Genomic DNA, 22,276 nt, shown 5'->3' on the forward strand with positions numbered 1-22,276 from the left:
TCTTAATTCTTACCACTTTTAGTCCACATTCATGAAAAAGACGCACATGCACATTTAATTTTTAAGGGTTTGTCTTTTTAATTATATTTTTTTAACCACCATTTGTTTTCTTTGTTTTCTTAGTTCTTTTCGTTACATCCCAAAACTCTTCCAATCTATCTAAGTGTGATTAAAGATTTTGTCTTTGTTAGTGAATACCAACCCCATTGTTTGACTTTCAACACCATACAAGCGTAACATAAACTCAAAAAAATTATAACACAATACACGCAATGGTGTATTGCATATTCTGAATAAAATGTTTTTTTTCAAATCTATATAAAGGTCAAATAAAAATAACTCTCATCAGCAATATTATATATATATATGTGTGCGTGCGCGCGCGCCCTTCATGACATTTTATAATGGCATCTTGGTATATGAATGGTCTATGTCATATTATGAAATGCAGCTGCAGTACTAATAAGACCTATTCGAAACGGTCAATCTCCAAGAGAAAAAAATAAAGAATAACAAGAATGTGGAAAAATAAATTTTTCAGATGATTTTTATTCCAAAACACAAGAGTATTAAAGGAAAAAAATAACAAAATTTGAGCACGAAGAAACAATCTTCTAAACAAATACGATATTCAAATAACATAAATTAAGGACGGTAAATAATTATATTTTTCTCTTACAATCTTCCAATATTGTTGCATCATTCTTGTAACGGGCCGGTATGTGAATAGTTAGTTTAGGCCTTTGAGTGTAGTTTTGCACCTACTGGCCCGTTTCCGGTTTCTCTTGGACCGGATCAATCATACCTGATAGGCTGGGTATTTCGAGATCCAACGTATCAAGTACCTTGTCGCAAGGTCTAACTATTCACATATCAGGCACCACATCATTTTTGATAACTTGAAAATGATGGAATTGTATTATACTAAACAAAATGCATTTATAAACTAATTGGATAAAGTTTGCATTAGGTGCTCTGGCTCCTTGCCAATTGCCATGACCGTTTTGTTTTGTTAAAAATTTTTGCCTGCTGCCGTCCAACAAAAATCACTAATCGCCTATAGAGCAATTTACTATTATAATAATGTTAAGTGAAGGTGGTGTTTCTTTACCAGCATTTGAGGGTTCAATACTCATTATAACTAGTAGTTGACCTGTTCGGTGGACGGGAATATCAACTTAGAAATGTGATTACATTAATTAATTTAGTAACAAATTATAATTGTATTGCTTCAACATGATGCACAATGCTTACCTTTTTCAGAATTTAAAATCAAATTATTTCAATGAAGGCAATAGGCGCAAGCATTGTGCATGAAAACGTAATAAAGGTTATAAGTAACATTCGTGTTGCATGTAAGCTTTGTTTTAGGTATTAATGGTATTTTGTAAAACAAATAATGCATCCCTCATATCATGTTTAAACCTTAATATATAATATAGATATGAAACAATTATTATAGAAATTTATAAAATCTTGAATTGAAAAGCAAACCCAAATTATAGCATGCTAACAAACGGTATAGGTTCCCTTATTTTGTGGGAGATCATGGGTTATATGTAAAATGGGGTTAGTGGGTGTTAGGAATAACAAAAAGATTTATTATTTGAATGTTGCACACTTGCACATATAAATCTATAACCGCATAACATGTGATTAATTTTGATATAATAAACAATTGGGGTTAACATTTATCAATCTACATAAAAATAAATAAATAAATAAATAGCACACACCAAAAAGTGCAACAATACAACTCATATGTTAACAATAAAATTAAAATGCAAGAGTCACATAATTCACCATGTTAATGAAAATAATACATAGTTTAAACGACACTAAAAAAACAAAACCAAAAAAAAAAGAAAAGAAAAACAAAGCATGTGAAACAACTGACACGAGAACATAAGTGCAGATACATCATGATATTACTAAAAAAAAGTAAGTGACGCCATCTTCAGTCAAGATCAACTCGATTGTCAACCCAACCATACTTGGTCCTTTTAGTAGGCACACGACCCTCATCAGACTCATCTTTAGAGCTAACAATCGCTATAACATCCTCCCATTTCCATTTATCAAGTGCCTTGTAGCGTTTGTTGATTCTGTTAGCCTTGACAACCTAAGACAAAATATATTAATCAACTATTAAATAATTTCAGCAAACACAACTATCAAATAGGTACCTCCTTGTTAAACTCGAGGTCAACGTCCTTTTTGCAACACACAACAATACAAAGGGATGTTATCCAAGGAGTCTAACTCGTTGGAAAAAGAATATGTTTCTTGTAATTTATATAATAGAAAATATGTTAGCAGTTGATTTTGGTAGCCTAACTAACAAATAAGCTAATTATATTATAACCCTTTGAAGAATGGACGGTTCAATTTCAACCTTGACAACTTGCTGCAGCTAAAACCACAAAACCAAACAGTTAGAAAATCCTTGTAAAACCAACATTAACAATTTTACATCCTAACAATTAAAGAAACCAAAAAAACATCAACGTACATGTGGGTATTGTTTGGGAGCTTCAACAGAAATTTCTTGTATTCAAACACATTGCTAGGTTAGCAAACTTCATATGTCACAAATTTATATTATTGTAATAGCAAAATAATCAAAACAAACCGAAATAAGTTAAACATGCCTACCTTCACGGGAATGTCATCAACAATGTTATCGGTTTCAAGAATAGACGAAAACTACAAGTAAAAAGGGATAAATGATTAGACGATTAGATCCTACAAACTTAGAAAAAAATAAATTAATTGACGTTCCTCCTCATCATAGAGAGTTGTGTGATGATTATATTCTTTATCCATGATAAGATTCACTTAACAACAAAATAAATAATGCATTTGTGGTAACTAGAATTCAATATATAGAGTCATAGTCACTATCATAGTAGTTAAAACTCCACTTCCCAACTTTGTAGGAGATAGTGGACATGTTGTGTGAGAAGAACCGTTGAAAATCAAAACTAAAACTTTAATATGGTTGCATGCATAACGAAAGCTTAAAATTTTTTATAACTATGTTAAGTAGTGGGTGGTACCCATGTAAATGGGTTAGTGGGGTAGTTAGTATGTGATGAAAGATAACCGCTTTTAATCCATCCTTATCGAATGGCCTATATTCAATCTTGAATCTTATCGGACGGCCAGCATTAATTTCCAATCTTCAGTAACCTATTATTATAATTTATAAGTAACGGTAGAGATTAACATTGGTGTGTGAGCGTGTGAGTTAACTACTGCAAATAATATTAATTAAAATAAAGCTAAGTAACTAAAAATGTCAGTTTAATATTAAAAGGTTACTACTTTGATAATACAAATTCAAACACAAACCATGTACCAATTACAAATAGACGCTGTCTTTGATGCAAAACTAATTTTAAATAGACAAATTGTAAAAATTGGATATCATGTTAATCAGATGTAGTGAGAGTGTGACATTGGTCATAATACTGTCTTATTTATTAAATTTAAAATGTTATGCACATTAGGAGCAACCATTCTCGACATTATCCGTAACACAACACAAAAACAATTAATTAGTTGTTTGATCGGCAAGTGTAACCAATTTGTTAAACAAATTACCCAAACACGATTAATTTAATAAATAAGTTTACTTGTGACGTTTCAGTTAATAAAAATTAGTTGACCTGATAACATTTTAAGCTCAAAGATCTAGAACAAAAGTTCTATTCGATTTTAAAGTGATTATGAGAATGTTTAAATTTGAATTTTGATTGACAATATTTTTTATTTGTTGATTCTATACGTTTCATGGTTGTAGAAAACAATTACAAGCTAGATAACCTAATTTAAGGGTAAATGTATTTTTACCAACATTTTTATCATTTGGACCTATGCGAGTTTTTTTTAATATATTTTAATGTTTTTCTTTGATAATTTTAGTACATAATGTTATATAAAAAAATTATAGGGTTGCGATCTATTATATATATCTACATTTTGATATAAACTTTATAGAACATGTAGCCATATCTAATATAAAACTTCACTGGTCGTAATATTTGATACTACTCCGTTTTTATAAAATTATTGTAACGTAAATAAAAAATAAATAAGCTCACAATACTATAAAAAACCGTTTTTAACCTCAATTAGAAAAATAAAAATTTAAAGCTACTCGTTTTAACCATAACTTATTTTTCCAATTTTCTTATAATCCGTATAGACTCGGGTATGTTCTCACTTGAATCCATTTTAACTCGTCACCCAAGCCTGACCGACCTTCTCAATTTACGTGGCTTAATTTAAAACAACATAACTTTGGTGAACTTTCTATTAAAAAATGAAAATAAAAGTGTCACAAATTAATATATTCGAAATAATAATTTTAAAGCGTTGAAGGTCCACTTCACGAGGTAGACAGGTGCTTCATTTCGATCATTGTGTGAAATCAAGGTCTGAATTCTCTGCCTTCAAATCATTCACGGAACCAGACGCCTATAAATCATTCGAACAAATCTGCAATAGAATCAATATCAGATACTCCAAAAATGGCATACAAGAACGGTGTAGCAGCAGCAGCAGCTAAAATCCCACTTCTCACTCCCTACAAAATGGGCAAATTTGACCTTTCTCACAGGTAATTTCATTGACTTTATCTGCACACCAACTGTTCGACGAAATGCCAAAGAGAAAATTATTTTCAATTAACTTGATTTTATCAACTTATACAGGGTTGTTTTGGCACCGCTAACAAGGCAACGATCCTACGGCAATGTTCCTCAGCCACACGCGATCTTATATTACTCACAAAGAACAACCAAAGGTGGGTTTCTGATTTCGGAAGCCACTGGTGTGTCTGACACTGCACAAGGGTACCCGGAGACTCCGGGTATATGGACCAAAGAACAAGTGGAAGCTTGGAAGCCTATTGTGGATGCTGTTCATGCCAAAGGCGGAGTCTTTTTCTGTCAAATTTGGCATGTTGGCAGGGTTTCTAATACTGGTATTGTTCTTAATTAATCTCCTATTTTGCAACCAAAATCTGTTAAATTTTGTAACTTTTTTTCGTATATTTTAAAGTTCAAAGTCCTTTGAAAAGCCCTAATTTGTTCAAAATCGTTCCCCCGAATCAATCGAACCTTATTTCGAAGCGATTTTGATGAGGATTGAGAAAGGATAAAATATGAGAAAATTATAAGAATACCCAATATGACTGAGATGATTAATAAAGTAATGGGCTTTTTAATATTATTGATCAACCAAAACGCGATATGTGTCAATTTGGTGCCATAAGTTTTATACTGGCGCAACAGATTTGATCACTTTGGCACAACAGATTTAATAAAAAAAAGTTAAGGGGCAATGATTAAAATGGTTATTTTTGCTAATTTTGCTTAATATTATTACCATGAAACATTATTAAGCTTTTTTAACATATGTTTTTGCATCAGGTTTTCAGCCAAATGGGCAAGCCCCAATATCTAGTACAGACAAAGGACTAACGAATCAAATACGAGCCAATGGCATTGACGTTGCAAGGTTTACACCTCCAAGGAAGCTCACAACCGAAGAGATTCCTCTTATTGTTAATGATTTCAGAGTTGCTGCAAGAAATGCAATAGAAGCTGGTAACATAAGTTCTTCATTAATGCTAGAATCGGTTTATTATATATAATCCATCAAACAAACAAAGGTTTTTTCGGCTTTGGGATAAAACCAAAACCAAAAACCAAAAAAATCAATATTTGAGTTTTTGACAATTAAATGGTTTTGGTTTTTGGTTTGGTCTTGGGGTTGGTTCTATTTTCGGTTTTACCATTTGGCTTGAAATTTTTGGGTCGAAAAAAAGGTTGGCCCAAAATAATGCATTTGGGCTTAAATCTTTTTGTTAATTAATGATTAATTGATTATTATACATTTTGGCTGAAAAATTTGGGTTACACTATTTATTAAATATTTATAAATTTATTTTTTTTTGAAGGCATATAACTTACTTAACGTTCAAATAACAAATGAAACTCTATACATTCGGTTCGGTTTTAGTTTCATGCAAAACCAAAATCAAACCGAAAGTTTGTTTTCTACAAAAGGATAAAACTAAACAGTCGGTTTTTTTTGTTTGGGTTCGGTTATTATGGTTTGGTTTTTTCAGTTTTATGCATAGCGAAACCCTTGGTTCCAAGTTTTTCTATAAATTTATTTGGTTATTTTGGTTCACAACTTTTTACTAAATTACAGGTTTTGATGGAGTCGAGATTCATGGGGCCCACGGCTATCTAATTGATCAATTCATGAAAGATGGAGTAAACGACCGAACAGACGAGTACGGTGGTTCTCTAGAAAACCGTTGCAGATTTGCTCTAGAAGTAATTGAAGCCATCGTGAATGAGATCGGGGCAGATAAAGTTGGCATCCGATTATCCCCATTTGCGGACTACATGGAGTCGGATGATTCAAACCCAAAAACTTTAGGCCTTTACATGGCTGAATCTTTGAATAAGTATAACATTCTTTATTGTCACATGGTGGAACCTAGGATGAAAACTGTTGGTGAAATAATTGATTGCCCTCATAGTCTTGTACCTATGAGGAAAGCTTTTAAAGGAACATTTATTTCAGCTGGTGGGTATGATATGGAAGATGGTAATAATGCCGTGGTTGAAAATCGGACCGATCTTGTTGCGTATGGTCGTTTGTTTTTGGCGAATCCTGATCTGCCGAAAAGGTTTGAGCTTAATGCGCCTCTTAATAAGTATAATAGGGAGACATTTTATACACTGGATCCGGTTGTTGGGTATACGGATTATCCGTTTTTGGAATCCGTGGTTTGAGTAAAATGGAAGTGAGTTTGGTGAAAATGAAGAATCTGGGAATCTTGGCATTGCCAGTATAGTGCTTGTTTTGTTTGTTTTGCAATTATTGTTTACATGTATGTGTTTGGTGATATCTTGTCTTATTGCATGAGTTAAATAAATGAGATAAAATTGTCGATGTCTTAAAAGTAATAGCTACTTATAATGCCATGCCTCCCCACCCTTAGTTTGTTTTGAGGCTCTATTATTATTGGTTTATTGAGGGTTATTGTTAAAAGAAACTGGCTCCCACTTTGATTCTATATATTGTATTACTCCGTATTTTACTTCTTGTCATCGGGCCACAAACCAATGGGTCCAAACCGATTCTTCTGCAAAAATCCAACCGGTCTCAAACCAACGGTTTCAAACTGGTTTCTGTTGTATTGGATCCAAACCGGCTCGGTTCATGTCATGGAACCGGTTTATTTGTACACCTCTAAATTTGGCCACAACTTATTTAGTCTTGTCTTCAAGTCCTAGTAATGGGCCATCACCTGTGGCAGTAGCATGAAATCATAAATGAGTCCAAATTAAATTACGAAACACGCAAATTTTGGTCTTTAACCAGAAGTAGGGTTGTTCGCTGGTCGAACCAAAAGAAGTGAGGGTTTGCTTGTGCTTGGCCATTTACAAACTGAGCAAAAATCGAACGAGAATTTTCCAAGCATTTCTCAATCGTGCAAGTTTCAAGCGACGACCAATTTAAAAAACCCTAGTGTGAGGAATAAGGCCATGAAATGTGACCGTGAATTGAGAGCAGACAAGCGCAGCTGAGGTCTGAGTTGGCTAATATGTTTATGGAAATAGGGTTTTGACAAATTTAGAACTTAAAAAGACTAGATATATAGTGGGTCTATTTAACTGTATGATCGAGTGTGTGTGTGTGCATACATAACAATTAACAAATTAAAAAGTAAGCCGAGCCAAACGAGCAAGCATACCTTTGCTCGTGTTTAGCTTGTTTACAAATCGAACCGAGCTACCCTGCTTGTTTATAAACCGAGCCGAATTAAATCGAGTGAGCACTTTCAAACATTTTTGTGAGCGCGCGGAAGAGAAGAGTAATAAGCAAATATTATCTAATTGTGAATAATTGAATAAGATAGATTTGGAAGACTAGAAGGTTTTTAAAAGATCACAAAAGAACTCTCACCAATTGAAAGACTTGATTTGGTGTGAAGTCATTAATCTATTCTTTCCCCCCATCCTTGGTACTAATTATTCATTTTCAGATGTGAGTCCTCTCAGGGAGTGAGTCTTTACATTTCTCTCTATTTTAAAGAATGAGATAAGAGAATAAGAAGTGAGCCTTTATATTTCTATCTCAACTTAACCCATGTAAATTGAATAAGTTATTACTTAGTCTGTTTGGTATTAAAAATAAATAAATAAAAAATACAGAAATAAAATAGAAATGAAAAATATATTCTTATATCAAAATATATAGATATAAAATACTATAAAAAAATGGCAATTACGACTGTGACAACGACAACTTTGATGATGGCGGTGACGACGGTGGTGGTGGCAGCCAAGTAGCGAAAGTGGTTGTGGCGGTTGGGCGACGTCAATCAATTACAATGGTGGTGATAGCTATTGAGACAATGGTCGTGGTGGCAATGACGGTCGATCAGGTGGGGGCGATGGTCAAGCAATGGCGCTAGCGTTGGTGGTCAGGTGGTGGCGGTTGTAACGCTAGTGGTGGCAGTGGTAGTGGTGGCGACGATGGTGGCAGTTGACAGATGGTGTTGTCGAGAGAGTAGGGTGAAAAATGGAAAAAAAAAAAAAGAAAGGCGAGAAAGAATGATTTTAATAGAATAAGATTCCTTGTGTAATAATTCATTGCATTATATTTGCCAACCAAGCACCTCTCTCTTCATTCATTTATAATGTCTCATTTCATATTTCCTTTTATTCTTACAAGTTACATACCAAATGCCACAAAGTACTCATCATCATCATCATCATCATCATCATCATCATCCCACTAATAGCAAAACTATGGTAAACTTTGAGGAGAGCGGTAAGATGTAGACAACTTACCTCCACCCTTTAGGAATAGAGATGTTGCTTCCGATGAGACTGCCGACTCGATAATAGTTTTGCATCAAGCCTTGGACATAAGGCACATAACACTCAACCATCGGGACACCACCGATTGGTGCATCTACCATTGTCTTTCGGCTATTAACGCCACCACATGATGTCTTATTAACCTTCTGCCACTTTTAACGTTATTTTCACGAGATTAGTAAAATAACGTCAAAATTAGTGCAATTTCACTTTTGCTCACCCGAGAAATCACACATATCTTACTATACTATTAAAGCAATACAAGAATTCCACATGGCATTCAACTAGCATGTCCACATTGGATTCCAAGTCATCTGGTTTCCATCTATAGAATTGCCACATATTCACCAATTAATGTTTTTAATAATCATATATAACCTCACTAATTAATGTTTTCTATAATCATAACTAACTATTTCCTATCAAATGATTTAAAAACCAATTTTGACCACAATTAATTATTTATAACTGATTTTGTGTTTCCCTTTTTAGTATAACTATTATTTTAGCAATTCAATGATTTGTATATTTATATATTTTCTCATTCCACAATTTATACATATTTTTCCTACATCTTATGGTTTTGCAGAAAATACGGTAAAGAATTATTATGGAATCTACACACATATATATATGACGTTTGAAATAGTTTTTACCCGTATGTAACACGGGCCAACATCCTCGTATACATTATATGCGCGCACTGTAAGCAAAGCGAATCAAAGTAAATAGTATGGTATTAGAAACCTGTACAACTATACATTGCATTTGCACCTACACCACTCATTTTCTAAGGCACAAAAATCTCCATCTCAATCCAAAACTAATAATTGGCTGCAGGGAAGCTATAGGGCTAGCTGTACTTTTAAGACGAACCAGGCCACTTCTTCTGATCTATTAATCAACATCAGGAAGCTTATTAAAAATGGCCAGCAAAGAAGCAAAAATATTCCCTCTTCTCACCCCCTACAAAATGGGAAAATTTGAGCTTTCTCACAGGTAGTAAATACATATATATATATATATGCTTGATCATCTACTCCAAACGTAATAGAGCAGCTGATTCCATGAACTTTACACGTACAGAGTTGTTTTGGCACCATTAACAAGGCAAAGAGCCTATGGCAATGTCCCTCAGCCACATATGATCTTATATTATTCACAAAGAACAACCAAAGGAGGATTTCTTATTTCAGAAGCCACAGTTGTGTCCGACACGGCGCGAGGGTAAGTAACTAAGGGTGTATGTTTATGAGTTATGATCCATTTGTTTTGGTTCTCAAGATGCATGTTTTGTGATTTTTTAAGGTATCCGGACACTCCGGGTATATGGACCAAAGAACAAGTGGAAGCTTGGAAGCCTATTGTGGATGCCGTTCATGCCAAAGGCGGAATCTTTTTCTGTCAAATTTGGCATGTTGGCAGGGTTTCAAATACTGGTATACTCTTTGTTCCTAATGTTTTTTCTCCGTGAACTAAGCGGGGTTATTGACTTTGTTTAAGAAATGATAAAAATGTTAAATTACTGATGTTGAAGAATGAAGAGCTTTCCTCACTTCTTGGGCAAATAGATTTTTGAAAATTAAGTGCGTTAAGAGCATTCACATTCAATTCCTTATCTCCAAATATAAAGTTACATTATAAATCATTTTCTTTCTCCTTACAATTAAATAATATTTTTTATAAACCTACTATTACCATTTTTCTTTTATTCTCTCACAATCACTTTCAAAATATATTAAAAAGTTATAGGGTGTGAACAATAAGTTTTCAAATGTACAGAAAAATCATTACATGTCTTTCTTCTCACTCATAACACACTAAACCAATCTTTATATTACAAAAACTCTAACTCACATAATTTGATAGATTGAATGTGAATGCTCTAATACCGCTTGTGAAAAGCTCTTTGCTACAAATAGGCATTAATTTACTTTTTTTTTTTGAAATAACAGTATCTAAAGACTAAAAGTGACCAACCGATCACAAACACACATATAAGTGGAGCCGGCTAAAAGGTTGGAATTTAGCCGGCACAAAAATTAATGGGCCCACAAAACCGCAGAACATGTGATCACTCAGCTCAAGTAGCATATGCAAGTTTAGTGATTACACTAGGGATGAACAAATTTGGTATCGGTACCGATTGGTACTGGTACCGAATCGGTACCAAAGTCTTGAGTTTTGAGTTTCGGTATCGGTATGGTACCGTTACGGTATCAGTATTTTCCCGAATTTTACATTCAATACCGGTACCAAGAATTTACGATTTTTGGTATCGGAATTTTTAGTACAGGTACCGTACAGTATCGATCTCATCCCTAGATTACACGTGTAAACCGCAATTATGTAAAGTGCCTGTAAGATCTTAGTCGAACCTTTTACTTAGTGGAGAGTTTATCGCATTTGATGATGGTTTCTTGGTAAGAGGTCAGATTTTTGTGGTTTTTGGGTGTTTTGTAAATGGCATTTACGGAAGTTTCCTACGTGGCAGCATATGTCAAGTTCCACGGCAGGTTTCGTGAATGGATTTGCGGATTTGTAAATGGCATTTGCAGATCTAAGTTTTCTACTAGTTGGTAATTCATATTTTTACTATGCTTTTTATTTTCTATTGTTTAGATTCTATAAGAAACACAAGCATGATGTTTCTAGCATACTTTTCATGTCTAGATTCGGTTTTAGAGTCGGGAGTCTCTCTGAAAAAACCCTCTCTATCAATAATTTTGCTAAAATTGAATGATTGTTGGTTTCTAACATATTTAAAAAAAAAAAGCTTTTCAGCCAAACGGGCAAGCTCCAGTATCTTCTACAAACAAAGGTCTAACAAATCAAGCACGAGCCGATGGCACTGAGGTTACACCTCCAAGGAAGCTAACAATACAAGAGATTCCTCTGGTTGTTGATGATTTCAGAGTTGCTGCAAGAAATGCAATTGAAGCTGGTAACATATTAGTTCTTAATCAATGTCTACAACCCGTTTACTATCTAATTGATCAATTTATGAGATTACAGGCTTTGATGGAGTTGAGATTCATGGGGCTCATGGGTATCTAGTCGACCATTTTATGAAAGACGGAGTAAATGACAGAACCGACGAGTATGGTGGTTCTCTAGAGAACCGTTGCAGATTTGCTCTAGAAGTAGTTGATGCGATCGTTAAGGAAATCGGAGCAGATAAAGTAGGCGTACGATTATCCCCATTTGCGGACTACTTGGAGTCGAGTGATTCAAATCCAAATGCTTTAGGTCTTTACATGGCTAAATCTTTGAATAAGTAAGACATTCTTTACTGCCATGTGTTGGAACCAAGGATGAAATTAGTAGATGAAATAGTTGATTGTCCTCATAGTCTTGTCCCTATGAGAAAAGCATTCAAAGGGACTTTTATTTCTGCTGGTGGGTATGATATGGAAGATGGTAATAATGCTGTGGCTGAGAATCGGACCGATCTTGTTGCATATGGTCGTTTGTTTTTGGCTAATCCTGATTTGCCAAAAAGATTTGAGCTTAGTGCTCCTCTTAACACGTATAACAGGGAAACGTATTATACACCCGATCCAGTTATAGGGTATACGGATTATCCATTTTTGGAATCCACATTTTGAGACCGTTGGTGTTGTTGAAAAATGATCCAAACTAAGTTGTTGCAGGATGTGATTCTCAAGATCATGCATGTGCATGTATCCTGATTCTCTTGTGTAAGTTTGATTTAGTATCTTGTATAAAATCCATTGTGGCTTAGTTGTTATGTTTACCTAGGTTGTTTACGTTACATGTTTGCTTATATAAGAGATCAGATGATCTCAAGTATTGTATTCAATTTCCAAAAACCCTAATAAAGAGAATCCCTTTGCTGTCGTCTCTATTCTTATTATGTTCTAAAATACCAATTGATTTTGGTATCAGATCCTAGTTCTCATGCCTTTCAACCTTCGATCCTATCTCAATTCTCCTTAAATGATTCATCCCCATGGTCGAACAAACTTGTATATTACAACTACTCCTACACCTATCCCGCGCTTAGGGGTGAGGGCTATGAGTATTGGAGCATCCGCATGAAAACAATCGATCCAGATCTTTGGGAACTGGTAGAGTTTGGATTCATTGATACAGACAAGAATGCAAGGAAAAGAGATGCTCATAGGGCCATTATTCAACAGGTTGTTCATGATCATCTCTTCTCTATAATTGTTGCTACCACTACAAAAGAACATGGGAGATCCTTAAAATGGAATTTCAAGGAGATGACAAGAGAAAGAAATAAAATTTCAAGGATTTTTAGTGATTTTAGTGTAATTGGGATTAACTTGTTGATCAAGTTAATTGTAATATGAAGCTAAATAAATGGGGTGCGGTGTGCACACTTATTTGATCTTATTATAATTTATAATCATATTGGTACTTAGGGGCGAAACCCCTAAGTCATGGGGAACACCCCCTTGACGGGGTTCCGGGGGAAACGCCCTTTGTAGCAGAGTCCAAGGGTCAGCGCCCCTGCCTAGAGTCGATAACTGCAAAGTTTTAATGATAACTAACGGGAGCGTATTTTGGACATACGTTACTTCATTAAAATCTTATAAAAAAGTTAATTTAATTAAATTTCTTTCATATATGGCTTAATTATAAATAACAAGAGCGTATTTGTGGTTTTGAAATTCAAAACATGTTAACTGTTTTGATAACTACAAAGTAGTTATCACCCAACCCTAATATGACTCATCTTGATCATACGAAACTTCTCTATGCTTCATTTTATTCTCTCACAATTTCTTGCTCAAAATTATGAGTTTTATCCGATTAAATCATTTGTTAACTACAAATAGTTTTGATCTGAAAGTGTGATCATGGCTCTCAGAAATCCTTAACACTCCTTTGCAGAAAGTTTCCCAACATTTTGAAAATTTCAGCGTGAAAGAAACCGAACCTATTGGAGATTATCTCTCAAGGGTTATGGAAATAGTGAGTCGAAAGATATCATTTGGTGAAGCAGTTGCTGATCAAACAGTAGTTGAGAAGCTCCTTCATGGTCTAACCCTCAAATTTGATTATGTGGTTCCCTCAATAGAATTATCACATGCAGGCCGGCCCGGAGGGTGTGCGAGCCGCACCTTCGACCGGGGCACGCAATTTTGAGGGCTAAAACTTTTATATATGTATATATCTTTTTCAGTAAAGGTTCCTGAGTCAATCGACATCGCCAATTGGTCGATTCGGTCGTTAATTTTGATTTTTAAACTCGCCGGAAAATACGTGTACCAGAAAACTTTAGCCGAAATCAAGTTTAAACTTACGACTTTAATTTGAAGCTGATGACTCAAATTTCAAGGAATGGCATAAATGCCCTTGCTATTTATTTAAATCAATTATTTACGTACACGGTCCTTTTAGTTTTGCTTTAGTTATACTTTATCCTTAACTTAATAACTTTTATTTCAACAACATACTAAATCCTATAAACAAGTTCAAAATTGTTTATATTAAAATATGTTAATTCTCATAAATTTTGTATTTATAAATCGTATAAGCATTCAATTTTAGAGTTTCAGAAATTGGGGTATTACATTAATACTATATTTATTGTTATAACATTAATCGTCGTTTATAAAAATTAGCTTGTATATTTCGTTATTTGTTAAGGCCTGCGGGCCTTTTTATTTCAGCTCGGCCGAGGTATTAAAAACCTCGGAGATGGCCCTGATCGCTTGATCTTTCTTTGCTTACACTAGTAAAGCATATGGAGTCTTTACGGTCACATGAAGAAAGGATCAATGACCGTATACTAGAAAATAAATTAAAAAATAAAATAGCAAGCCCTGTTGGGAATTTCGGTTCAAGGCCGTTACTTGGCGTGCAAGGTTAAGTAACGAGATTTAAGGAGTGGATAAATATAAACAATTAAATGTGCTTAGATTTAATTGTTAGTATAATTATCATGTCCTATTATTTAGCAATCCTAGTTGTAGTCTAATCGTGATAGGTTAGATTATAAATACCCGTGCTTTGGGGTTTAGATATTGTAATTGGGTAATTGAATTTTGTGAAGTTTATCAATAATTATATGACATACGTGTTTGGGTGCTTAGCCAAATTAACGTGTCTGGGTTTTGAGTCCGTGTTCAATACCTGGTACGAATTCCATTAATTGGTATCAGAGCGTTGTTAATCGACATACCTGGTAACCGACGTGAAGGTCGAACATGTGCAAGTGAAGGGTCGGAGTAACCTGTGACGTGAGGGAACTCCCACCGGCCTTCAAGACACCGTCTGCGTTCATCGGAAAACCTGTGACGTGAGGAATTCCGGCGAAGATTATTGCAATCGGTGTTCGTTTGGCGTTTCGTTCAAGACCCGTGTCACAAGACCTGCAATCGGAACTGACCCGTGACGTGAGGGAAATTCTGAACAGGTGAGCAGCTGCAATCGGCGGCCAGCGTGAGAAACTTTGTTTGGTCGTTGTCCTGTAGTAGTGAACTTTGGTTGATTTGTGGTGATTAGAACTTGTTTTGTAAAGAGGCACAGTTTCTGAGGTGGAGCCATTCAACTTTGACCAAGGTTAGAAAGTGACAGGTGCTTCACCAGACTTATTTTTCATATTGTTTAAGTTGGTGAAAGGGTTTTTTTGTGGTAAATATAATTGAATCAATCTTTATTCAATTAGATACTTTATTAAGGTGGTTTGGTTGTGCACAAATCATTTGTTGAAATCATTGAATCAAATTTACGTGATTTCTCAAAAACTTACAGCCGAAGAAACAAGATGGGTGACGCGAACCAAGCGAAAAAGGAAACGATCTCCGGGTCGTTTCAGTGTCCGCGTTTGACGAAAACAAACTACACGATTTGGAGTATGCATATGGAGGTTATTTTTGGGATCCATGGAGTTTGGGATGTGATTCACCCGGGCTCTAATGACGCGAAGCAAAATAACATCGCGAAGGCGCTTCTGTTTCAGTCGATTCCCGAGGAACAGATACTTCAAATCGGTAATTTTAAATTGGCAAAAGAGATGTGGGATGCCATAAAGTCAAGAAATATGGGCGCGGAACGTGTGAAGGATGGTAGACTTCATACGTTAATACGTGAATTTGACGGTTTGATGATGAACGAAACCGAAACCATTGACGAGTATGCCTCGAGAATGACCGCGATCTCTTCTAAAGCAACCACACTTGGACAACCGTATGAAGAAAGGAAGCTAGTCCATAAATTCTTCAAAAGCCTGTCGAGCCGGTTTATCCAAGTTGTAGTATCCCTTGAGCAAGTGTTAGACCTTAAAACAGTCAATTTTGAGTATGTTGTTGGGATGTTGAAGGCTTACGAGGAGCGTATCAAAGGACACGTGTTACGTTCTGAAGAAGGTAAACTTTTGTTTAATAATTCTGAATCCTCTTCGAGTTCGAAGCAGTTTTCACGCGAATCGAGTAGGGGGCGTGGGAAAGGTTCGAATCGAGGACGTGGTAATGGACGTGGTGGTGGACGTGGAAATCAAAATCGTGGTTCACAAGGAGGGTCCAACGTAGGGGATAAACGAAAGGGTAAAAAGGATTACTCGGAAGTTCAATGCTTTCGTTGTGATGAATTTGGTCACTTCGTTTCGAGGTGTCCAGAACGAAGGAAAGAGAGACAAGCACATTTGGCCGACGCAAAAGAAAAAGACTCATCCCTCTATATGGTGCAGTGTGTTCAAGAAAAAGTGTACTTGAATGAACAGAAGGTTATACCAAAAGATTACGAGGGTGGTTCGAACGAACAAGACTTGTGGTATTTGGATAACGGTGCGAGCAACCATATGACGGGTAATTTATCTTTTTTCTCTGAGTTAAATAAGCGTGTTGGTGGCAAAGTTAAATTTGGAGATGGGTCTTATGTTGATATTTGTGGGAAAGGGTCGATATTGCTAGTCGGTAAAACGGGGGAGCAACAATTATTGACCGGAATTTATTATATTCCTAGTTTACAAAGTAATAGTATTAGTCTTGGGCAAGCAACTGAAAGTGGTTGTGATATTCGTATGAAAGATGATTACTTGTTGATGTATGATGATCAAGGAAAATTGTTGATGCGGGTTACTCGGTCCAAGAATCGTCTTTATACGATTAAGTTAAAGACGGGGAAACCCGTGTGTTTACAAGCCCGGATTGATAACGAGAATCGGCTTTGGCACGCGAGACTATGACACCTAAATTTCGAGTCTATGAAACAAATGGTGAAAAATAATATGGTTGTTGGAATGCCAAAAGTTGATCAAGAAAATCAAATTTGTGACTCGTGCTTAGTCGAGAAGCAAACGAGGAAACCGTTTCCGAAGTCGGCGAATTTTAGAGCAACCCGAGCGTTGGAACTAATCCATGGAGATTTATGCGGGCCCATTACTCCTAGTACCATAGCCGGAAATCTTTGGGGACCTATTATGAGATTTATGGACACTATCTAATAGTAGGAAGTATAAAAAAAGAAATTCTTTATATATATATTCGAACCACTCTTGGTCATATTTCTCTTTATCGTGAAATAGAAGAAGCCATACAGGGATTTTGGCAGGGCTGTTGTAATTCTATGCTGCCAGGGGGAATTCGATGTTGTGAGTCGAGCGGGTGACACGGTGTTTGATGAAAAGCAAAGTTGGAATTGGGGTAAAAGTACCGAAATAATCGACGGGCAAGATCGAGCACCTGGCATGTTTTGGGTTAACTTTGGTGATGAAATTGACACCGGAGAAGGAACCGTTAATACTGAAAACATCGGGTCGAGCCCTGAGTCGAACTCTACAAGTTCAAGTGGTGACGGGGGTGAAGAAGACGACGAAGAACCGATAGTCGAAAATGCTCCAACAAGCCCGGCTAGTACAAGCAACACGGTTACACATGAGCCGGCTGTTCGGAGATCATCTCGATCCACGGTTACCCCGGTACATTTTAATGATTATGTCTTGAATTCGAGTATAATTGATGAAGATTTGTTATTGCTTGCGGACGATGAACCGGTTTGTTTTGATGATGCAAAATCAAAACCGGAGTGGGTGAAAGCAATGGGTGTCGAAATTGAGTCGATTAATAAAAATAATACGTGGACGTTGACCGAGTTACCACGTGGTGCAAAGGCGATTGGTTTAAAGTGGGTTTTCAAGGTTAAAAGAAACGCGGATGGCTTGCTTAATAAACACAAGGCGAGACTCGTGGCAAAGGGTTATGTTCAGCAACCCGGAGTCGATTTTGACGAGATTTTCGCGCCGGTGGCTAGACTCGAAACGGTTCGTTTATTATTATCTCTCGCAACGAATGGAGGCTGGGAATTGCATCACCTCGATGTCAAATCCGCGTTCCTACATGGTAAGTTAAAAGAACAAGTTTTTGTTTCTCAACCGCTTGGTTTTGTTAAAAAGGGTGAAGAACACAAAGTATACAAATTATCTAAAGCGTTGTACGGCTTAAGGCAAGCTCCGAGGGCGTGGAATACAAAGTTGAACGGTATTTTGTTAAATATGAAGTTTCACCGGTGCATAGAAGAACAAGCGGTATACCGAAAGAAAATTGGAACCGATCTCTTAATAGTCGGTGTGTACGTTGACGACTTAATCGTGACGGGTTCCAATTTAAACTTAATAATGGAGTTTAAACGCGAGATGGCTTTAAACTTTGAGATGTCGGATTTGGGAAAACTAACTTATTATCTCGGAATTGAAGTTTCACAAAGCAAGGATGGGATAAAAATTAAGCAAGAAGCGTATACGAAGAAAATTTTGGCTGAAGCGGGAATGGAGATTTGCAATCCTGCTCAAATTCCATTGGATCCGAGTATAAAAGTTTCTAAATTTGAAGATGAAAAAGATTTTGATGCTACGAGATATCGAAAGATTGTCGGGTGTCTCCGGCACCTTTTACAAACTCGTCCCGACTTGGCATATTTGGTCGGAGTCGGAAGCCGGTACATGCAAAGCCCGAAGCAATCTGATGCAACTCTTATAAAGCAAATTCTTCGTTATATTCAAGGTACTCTCAGTTTTGGTATTTCTTACACTCGTGGGAAAAACGTGTTACTTGGTTATAGTGATAGTAGCCATAACATTGACCAAGACGATGGCAGAAGCACTACGGGACACGTGTTTTATCTTGGGTCTTCACCAATTACTTGGTGTTCCCAGAAACAATGTACAGTTGCACTCTCATCGTGTGAAGCAGAGTACATGGTGGCAAGCGCAGCCGCGTGTCAGGCGGTTTGGCTAAGAGACTTGATAAGTGAGTTATTCGACAAGGAAATTCAAGCAGTGGTGTTACGTATCGATAATACATCAGCGATAGCACTCGTGAAGAATCTGGTTTTCCATGGAAGGACCAAACACATTAAATCTCGGTTTCACTACATTCGAGAATGTGTTGATCGTGAAGAAGTAAGCGTCGAGCATGTTAGTGGTGTTAAGCAATGTGCCGATATCTTGACGAAGGCTCTTAGGAGAATCAAATTCAAGGAAATGCGGGAATTACTTGGAGTTGAAGACTTGTCGGTTTCGAGTTCGAAATTCCGGGGGTGATTGTTGGGAATTTCGGTTCAAGGCCGTTACTTGGCGTGCAAGGTTAAGTAACGAGATTTAAGGAGTGGATAAATATAAACAATTAGATGTGCTTAGATTTAATTGTTAGTATAATCATGTCCTATTATTTAGCAATCCTAGTTGTAGTCTAATCGTGATAGGTTAGATTATAAATACCCGTGCTTTAGGGTTTAGAGATTGTAATTGGGTAATTGAGTTTTGTGAAGTTTCTCAATAATAATATAACATACGTGTTTGGGTGCTTAGCCAAATTAACGTGTCTGGGTTTTGAGTTCGTGTTCAATACCTGGTACCAATTCCATTAAGCCCTGCATGTTATGCATGACAAATCTCACTCAAACAATACCTTGAGAGGTAGAGGGAGAGGCATGTCACGTGGTAGTGGAAGAGGCAGGAGCTTGGACAAGAGTAAGAGTTCTTTAATGCTACATCTGCAACAAGCTTGGTCTTGTAATTAAGGAAAAAGTGGTTAGTATAATGAAGACCAATAAGCCAATTTTGCTGATATATGATAATGATGGAGGAGAAAAAGATGGGTGCAAGTGAAAACCACAATTTTCATGGCTTATGTAAAGATGCACAATTTTCCTTCACCAAGCAATACTAGTAACAATCTCTTTCCACATGACAGGTTAAAAGAAGAGTTGTATTCACTTAGATGAATCATTTTGAACTAATTGCTCATCTTGGTGATAAGTAAGAAATTGATGATTGATGTCAAAGGTAAACGAACAGTGAAGATTGATACAACTAATGGGAAGTATAGGTTGTTGGATGATGTTTTCACGTCTCAGCTTGAGTATAATCTTCTCAGTGTTGGGCAGTTGATGAAGGCTACTCCCTCTTACTTGATGATGACAAGTGCACCATTAAGAAAAAAGCAAATGGTGCTATAATTATCATGATTGTGAAGGTCATAAATGACAACATGTTCCTTGTAGATGCATCCAATGCAGAAAGCTCAAACAATGTGTCAACTAACATGGATGCTACAACCAAGCTTTGGCACATGAGGTATGGACATTATTAACCGAACCGATTTATGGTCAACACGGTTAAACCGTTTCGATCGGTTCATTACCATTTTTCCTATCTCGAAAATCATAACCTATCAAACTGGTTATGCTATGTCCGAAACCGGTTAACCAGTAAAAAACTGAAAAAACCGGTATTTTAATAAATAATAATAAAAGAGCGGGTTTTATTAACCAGTTTTACACTGGTTCAACGCTCAATACTCAAAACCGATATAGGAACATCATGTTAGAATCGGGTTAGGACCGGTTTTTGTGCACAACGAATATTAGACATGGTGGTGACAGTTGTAGGGCTAAATATATAAGGGTTATGTATTAGATAGTTTTTTTTATATATAATATGGGTACAAGACACTTTTGGGTGTACCAAGCCCAATGGGAAAGTCCATGTGACCCATGATGGTAATGTCCTAGATATGGAGTATATCTACTCACATATATTCCATATTCTATTATTCTCGGAACATATTTGGAAATAATATTATCCTTTTATACATCTTTCACTTTTTCTCTCAACTTGTATTAGTGTTTTTCTTGACCCGAGATCGGATAAACTTAGTGATTTCCGCTCACCAAGTTTACTGATTGATCCGGGATTAGTTGTTAGACCCATCACGAGACCTACAACAGTCCGTGGCATCTAGTAGGCTGGTGTTGGTAATTATGGTGGTGGTGGAGATGAGGGGTGGCAGTGGTGCTGCTGAAAGTTAAAGAGGGCATGGGCGTGGGCGTGGGCGTGTGGCGGAGACGAAGGTGGTACTTGGTAGATTCCAAGTTGTCTGTGGTTTCTTATAAATCTCAGTTTTATATTTTGAATTTTGAATCCTATGGTCAAATCTTAATTCTGAATATAATTCTTACAAGCTAAAAATGTTCCAACTTTATAAAACTACCATTTAAATCTCCAACTCAGCTCGAAATAAGGTGTTGAGCTTTCATTTGGATTCAAAGATACAAATGGTGATTCATGTAAGGAAGCCAAATATATCAATCTCAACTCAATAGTGAGATACCACAACATTATACTCAACAACCGCATCACCCAAAAGATTAAAACTATATGTTTTCGCGGTCGCTATCCCACGTGCCATCCTGAAAACACCCGAGCCTCCAACGATAGGCATCTCACGATATTCATGTAACACCGGGTTCCTCCCCAAAAGACTAAGACTACTACCATTAAATTCCCCATCACTAAAAGCAAAATTCATGGTCATAAGAAAACCGAGATCCTCCATTGAGGCTGATGCATAAATCCCTTGCGCTCGGCCTACAACCGTCGAATTGGGTTCAGGCCCGGATGTTAATACATCATCGGCCATGACCACATTGCCGAACCCGGTGAGCGATGTGTAGGTTGCTGGTTGAGCCACCCGCATAGCGGTTGGGCTATTGCCACTCACTATGTCATGAAAGTAGAAATGAAGTTTGGTCACCTTTTCTTTCATGGTGTTTATGCCTTTGAACCAGTCTTCCACTGCTATGGGATCTTGATCAATGCAATGCACGAATGATAGATCAACCAAGAGTAGGATTGAGCATAGAGTTAAGTGGATGTTGAACTTGCCCATGTGTGTGTTTTGTGTTTGTTTGGAGCGTTTTTGGTGGTTTAAAAGGAAAGATTATTGAGATAAATGTGGGTTGGTTGGACTGATAGAGAGGGCGGATATGACCTAGCACTAGTCGTTCAACTAAAACACTAAAATTCTAAATATTGGTCATTTGTCTTTTTTTTTTTTTCGTAAAGCCATTAGGTTTTAGGCTTGGGTTTA

General features: G+C 36.4%; 2 protein-coding genes and 2 pseudogenes across 3 annotated transcripts; 3 read left to right on the forward strand and 1 right to left on the reverse strand.

Annotated features, from left to right (window-relative positions):
• The first annotated feature begins 4,428 nt into the window (after positions 1-4,428).
• On the forward strand, positions 4,429-7,102 carry LOC143634582 (12-oxophytodienoate reductase 2-like). Its single transcript, XM_077102617.1, has 4 exons — positions 4,429-4,624; positions 4,719-4,990; positions 5,439-5,615; positions 6,226-7,102. The coding sequence occupies exons 1-4, from the start codon at positions 4,536-4,538 to the stop codon at positions 6,816-6,818; spliced, it is 1,131 nt and encodes a 376-aa protein (XP_076958732.1). The 5' UTR covers positions 4,429-4,535; the 3' UTR covers positions 6,819-7,102.
• Positions 7,103-9,851: 2,749 nt separating this feature from the next.
• On the forward strand, positions 9,852-12,527 carry LOC143631687 (12-oxophytodienoate reductase 2-like; annotated as a pseudogene). The gene is made up of 5 exons (XR_013153406.1): positions 9,852-9,914; positions 10,002-10,142; positions 10,224-10,354; positions 11,692-11,859; positions 11,931-12,527. The product of XR_013153406.1 is annotated as a 12-oxophytodienoate reductase 2-like (transcript).
• Positions 12,528-15,675: 3,148 nt separating this feature from the next.
• Positions 15,676-17,094, forward strand: LOC143630479 (uncharacterized). The gene has a single exon (XM_077099479.1). The coding sequence runs from the start codon at positions 15,676-15,678 to the stop codon at positions 17,092-17,094; it is 1,419 nt and encodes a 472-aa protein (XP_076955594.1).
• Positions 17,095-21,426: 4,332 nt separating this feature from the next.
• On the reverse strand, positions 21,427-22,175 carry LOC143631697 (dirigent protein 22 pseudogene; annotated as a pseudogene).
• Between the last annotated feature and the right edge of the window lie 101 nt (positions 22,176-22,276).

This window comes from Bidens hawaiensis, unplaced genomic scaffold, assembly GCF_021521415.1.
Source record: "Bidens hawaiensis isolate Kalapana, Puna unplaced genomic scaffold, B.hawaiensis_p1.1 tig00000512_1, whole genome shotgun sequence".
NCBI classification, from domain to species: Eukaryota; Viridiplantae; Streptophyta; class Magnoliopsida; order Asterales; family Asteraceae; genus Bidens; species Bidens hawaiensis.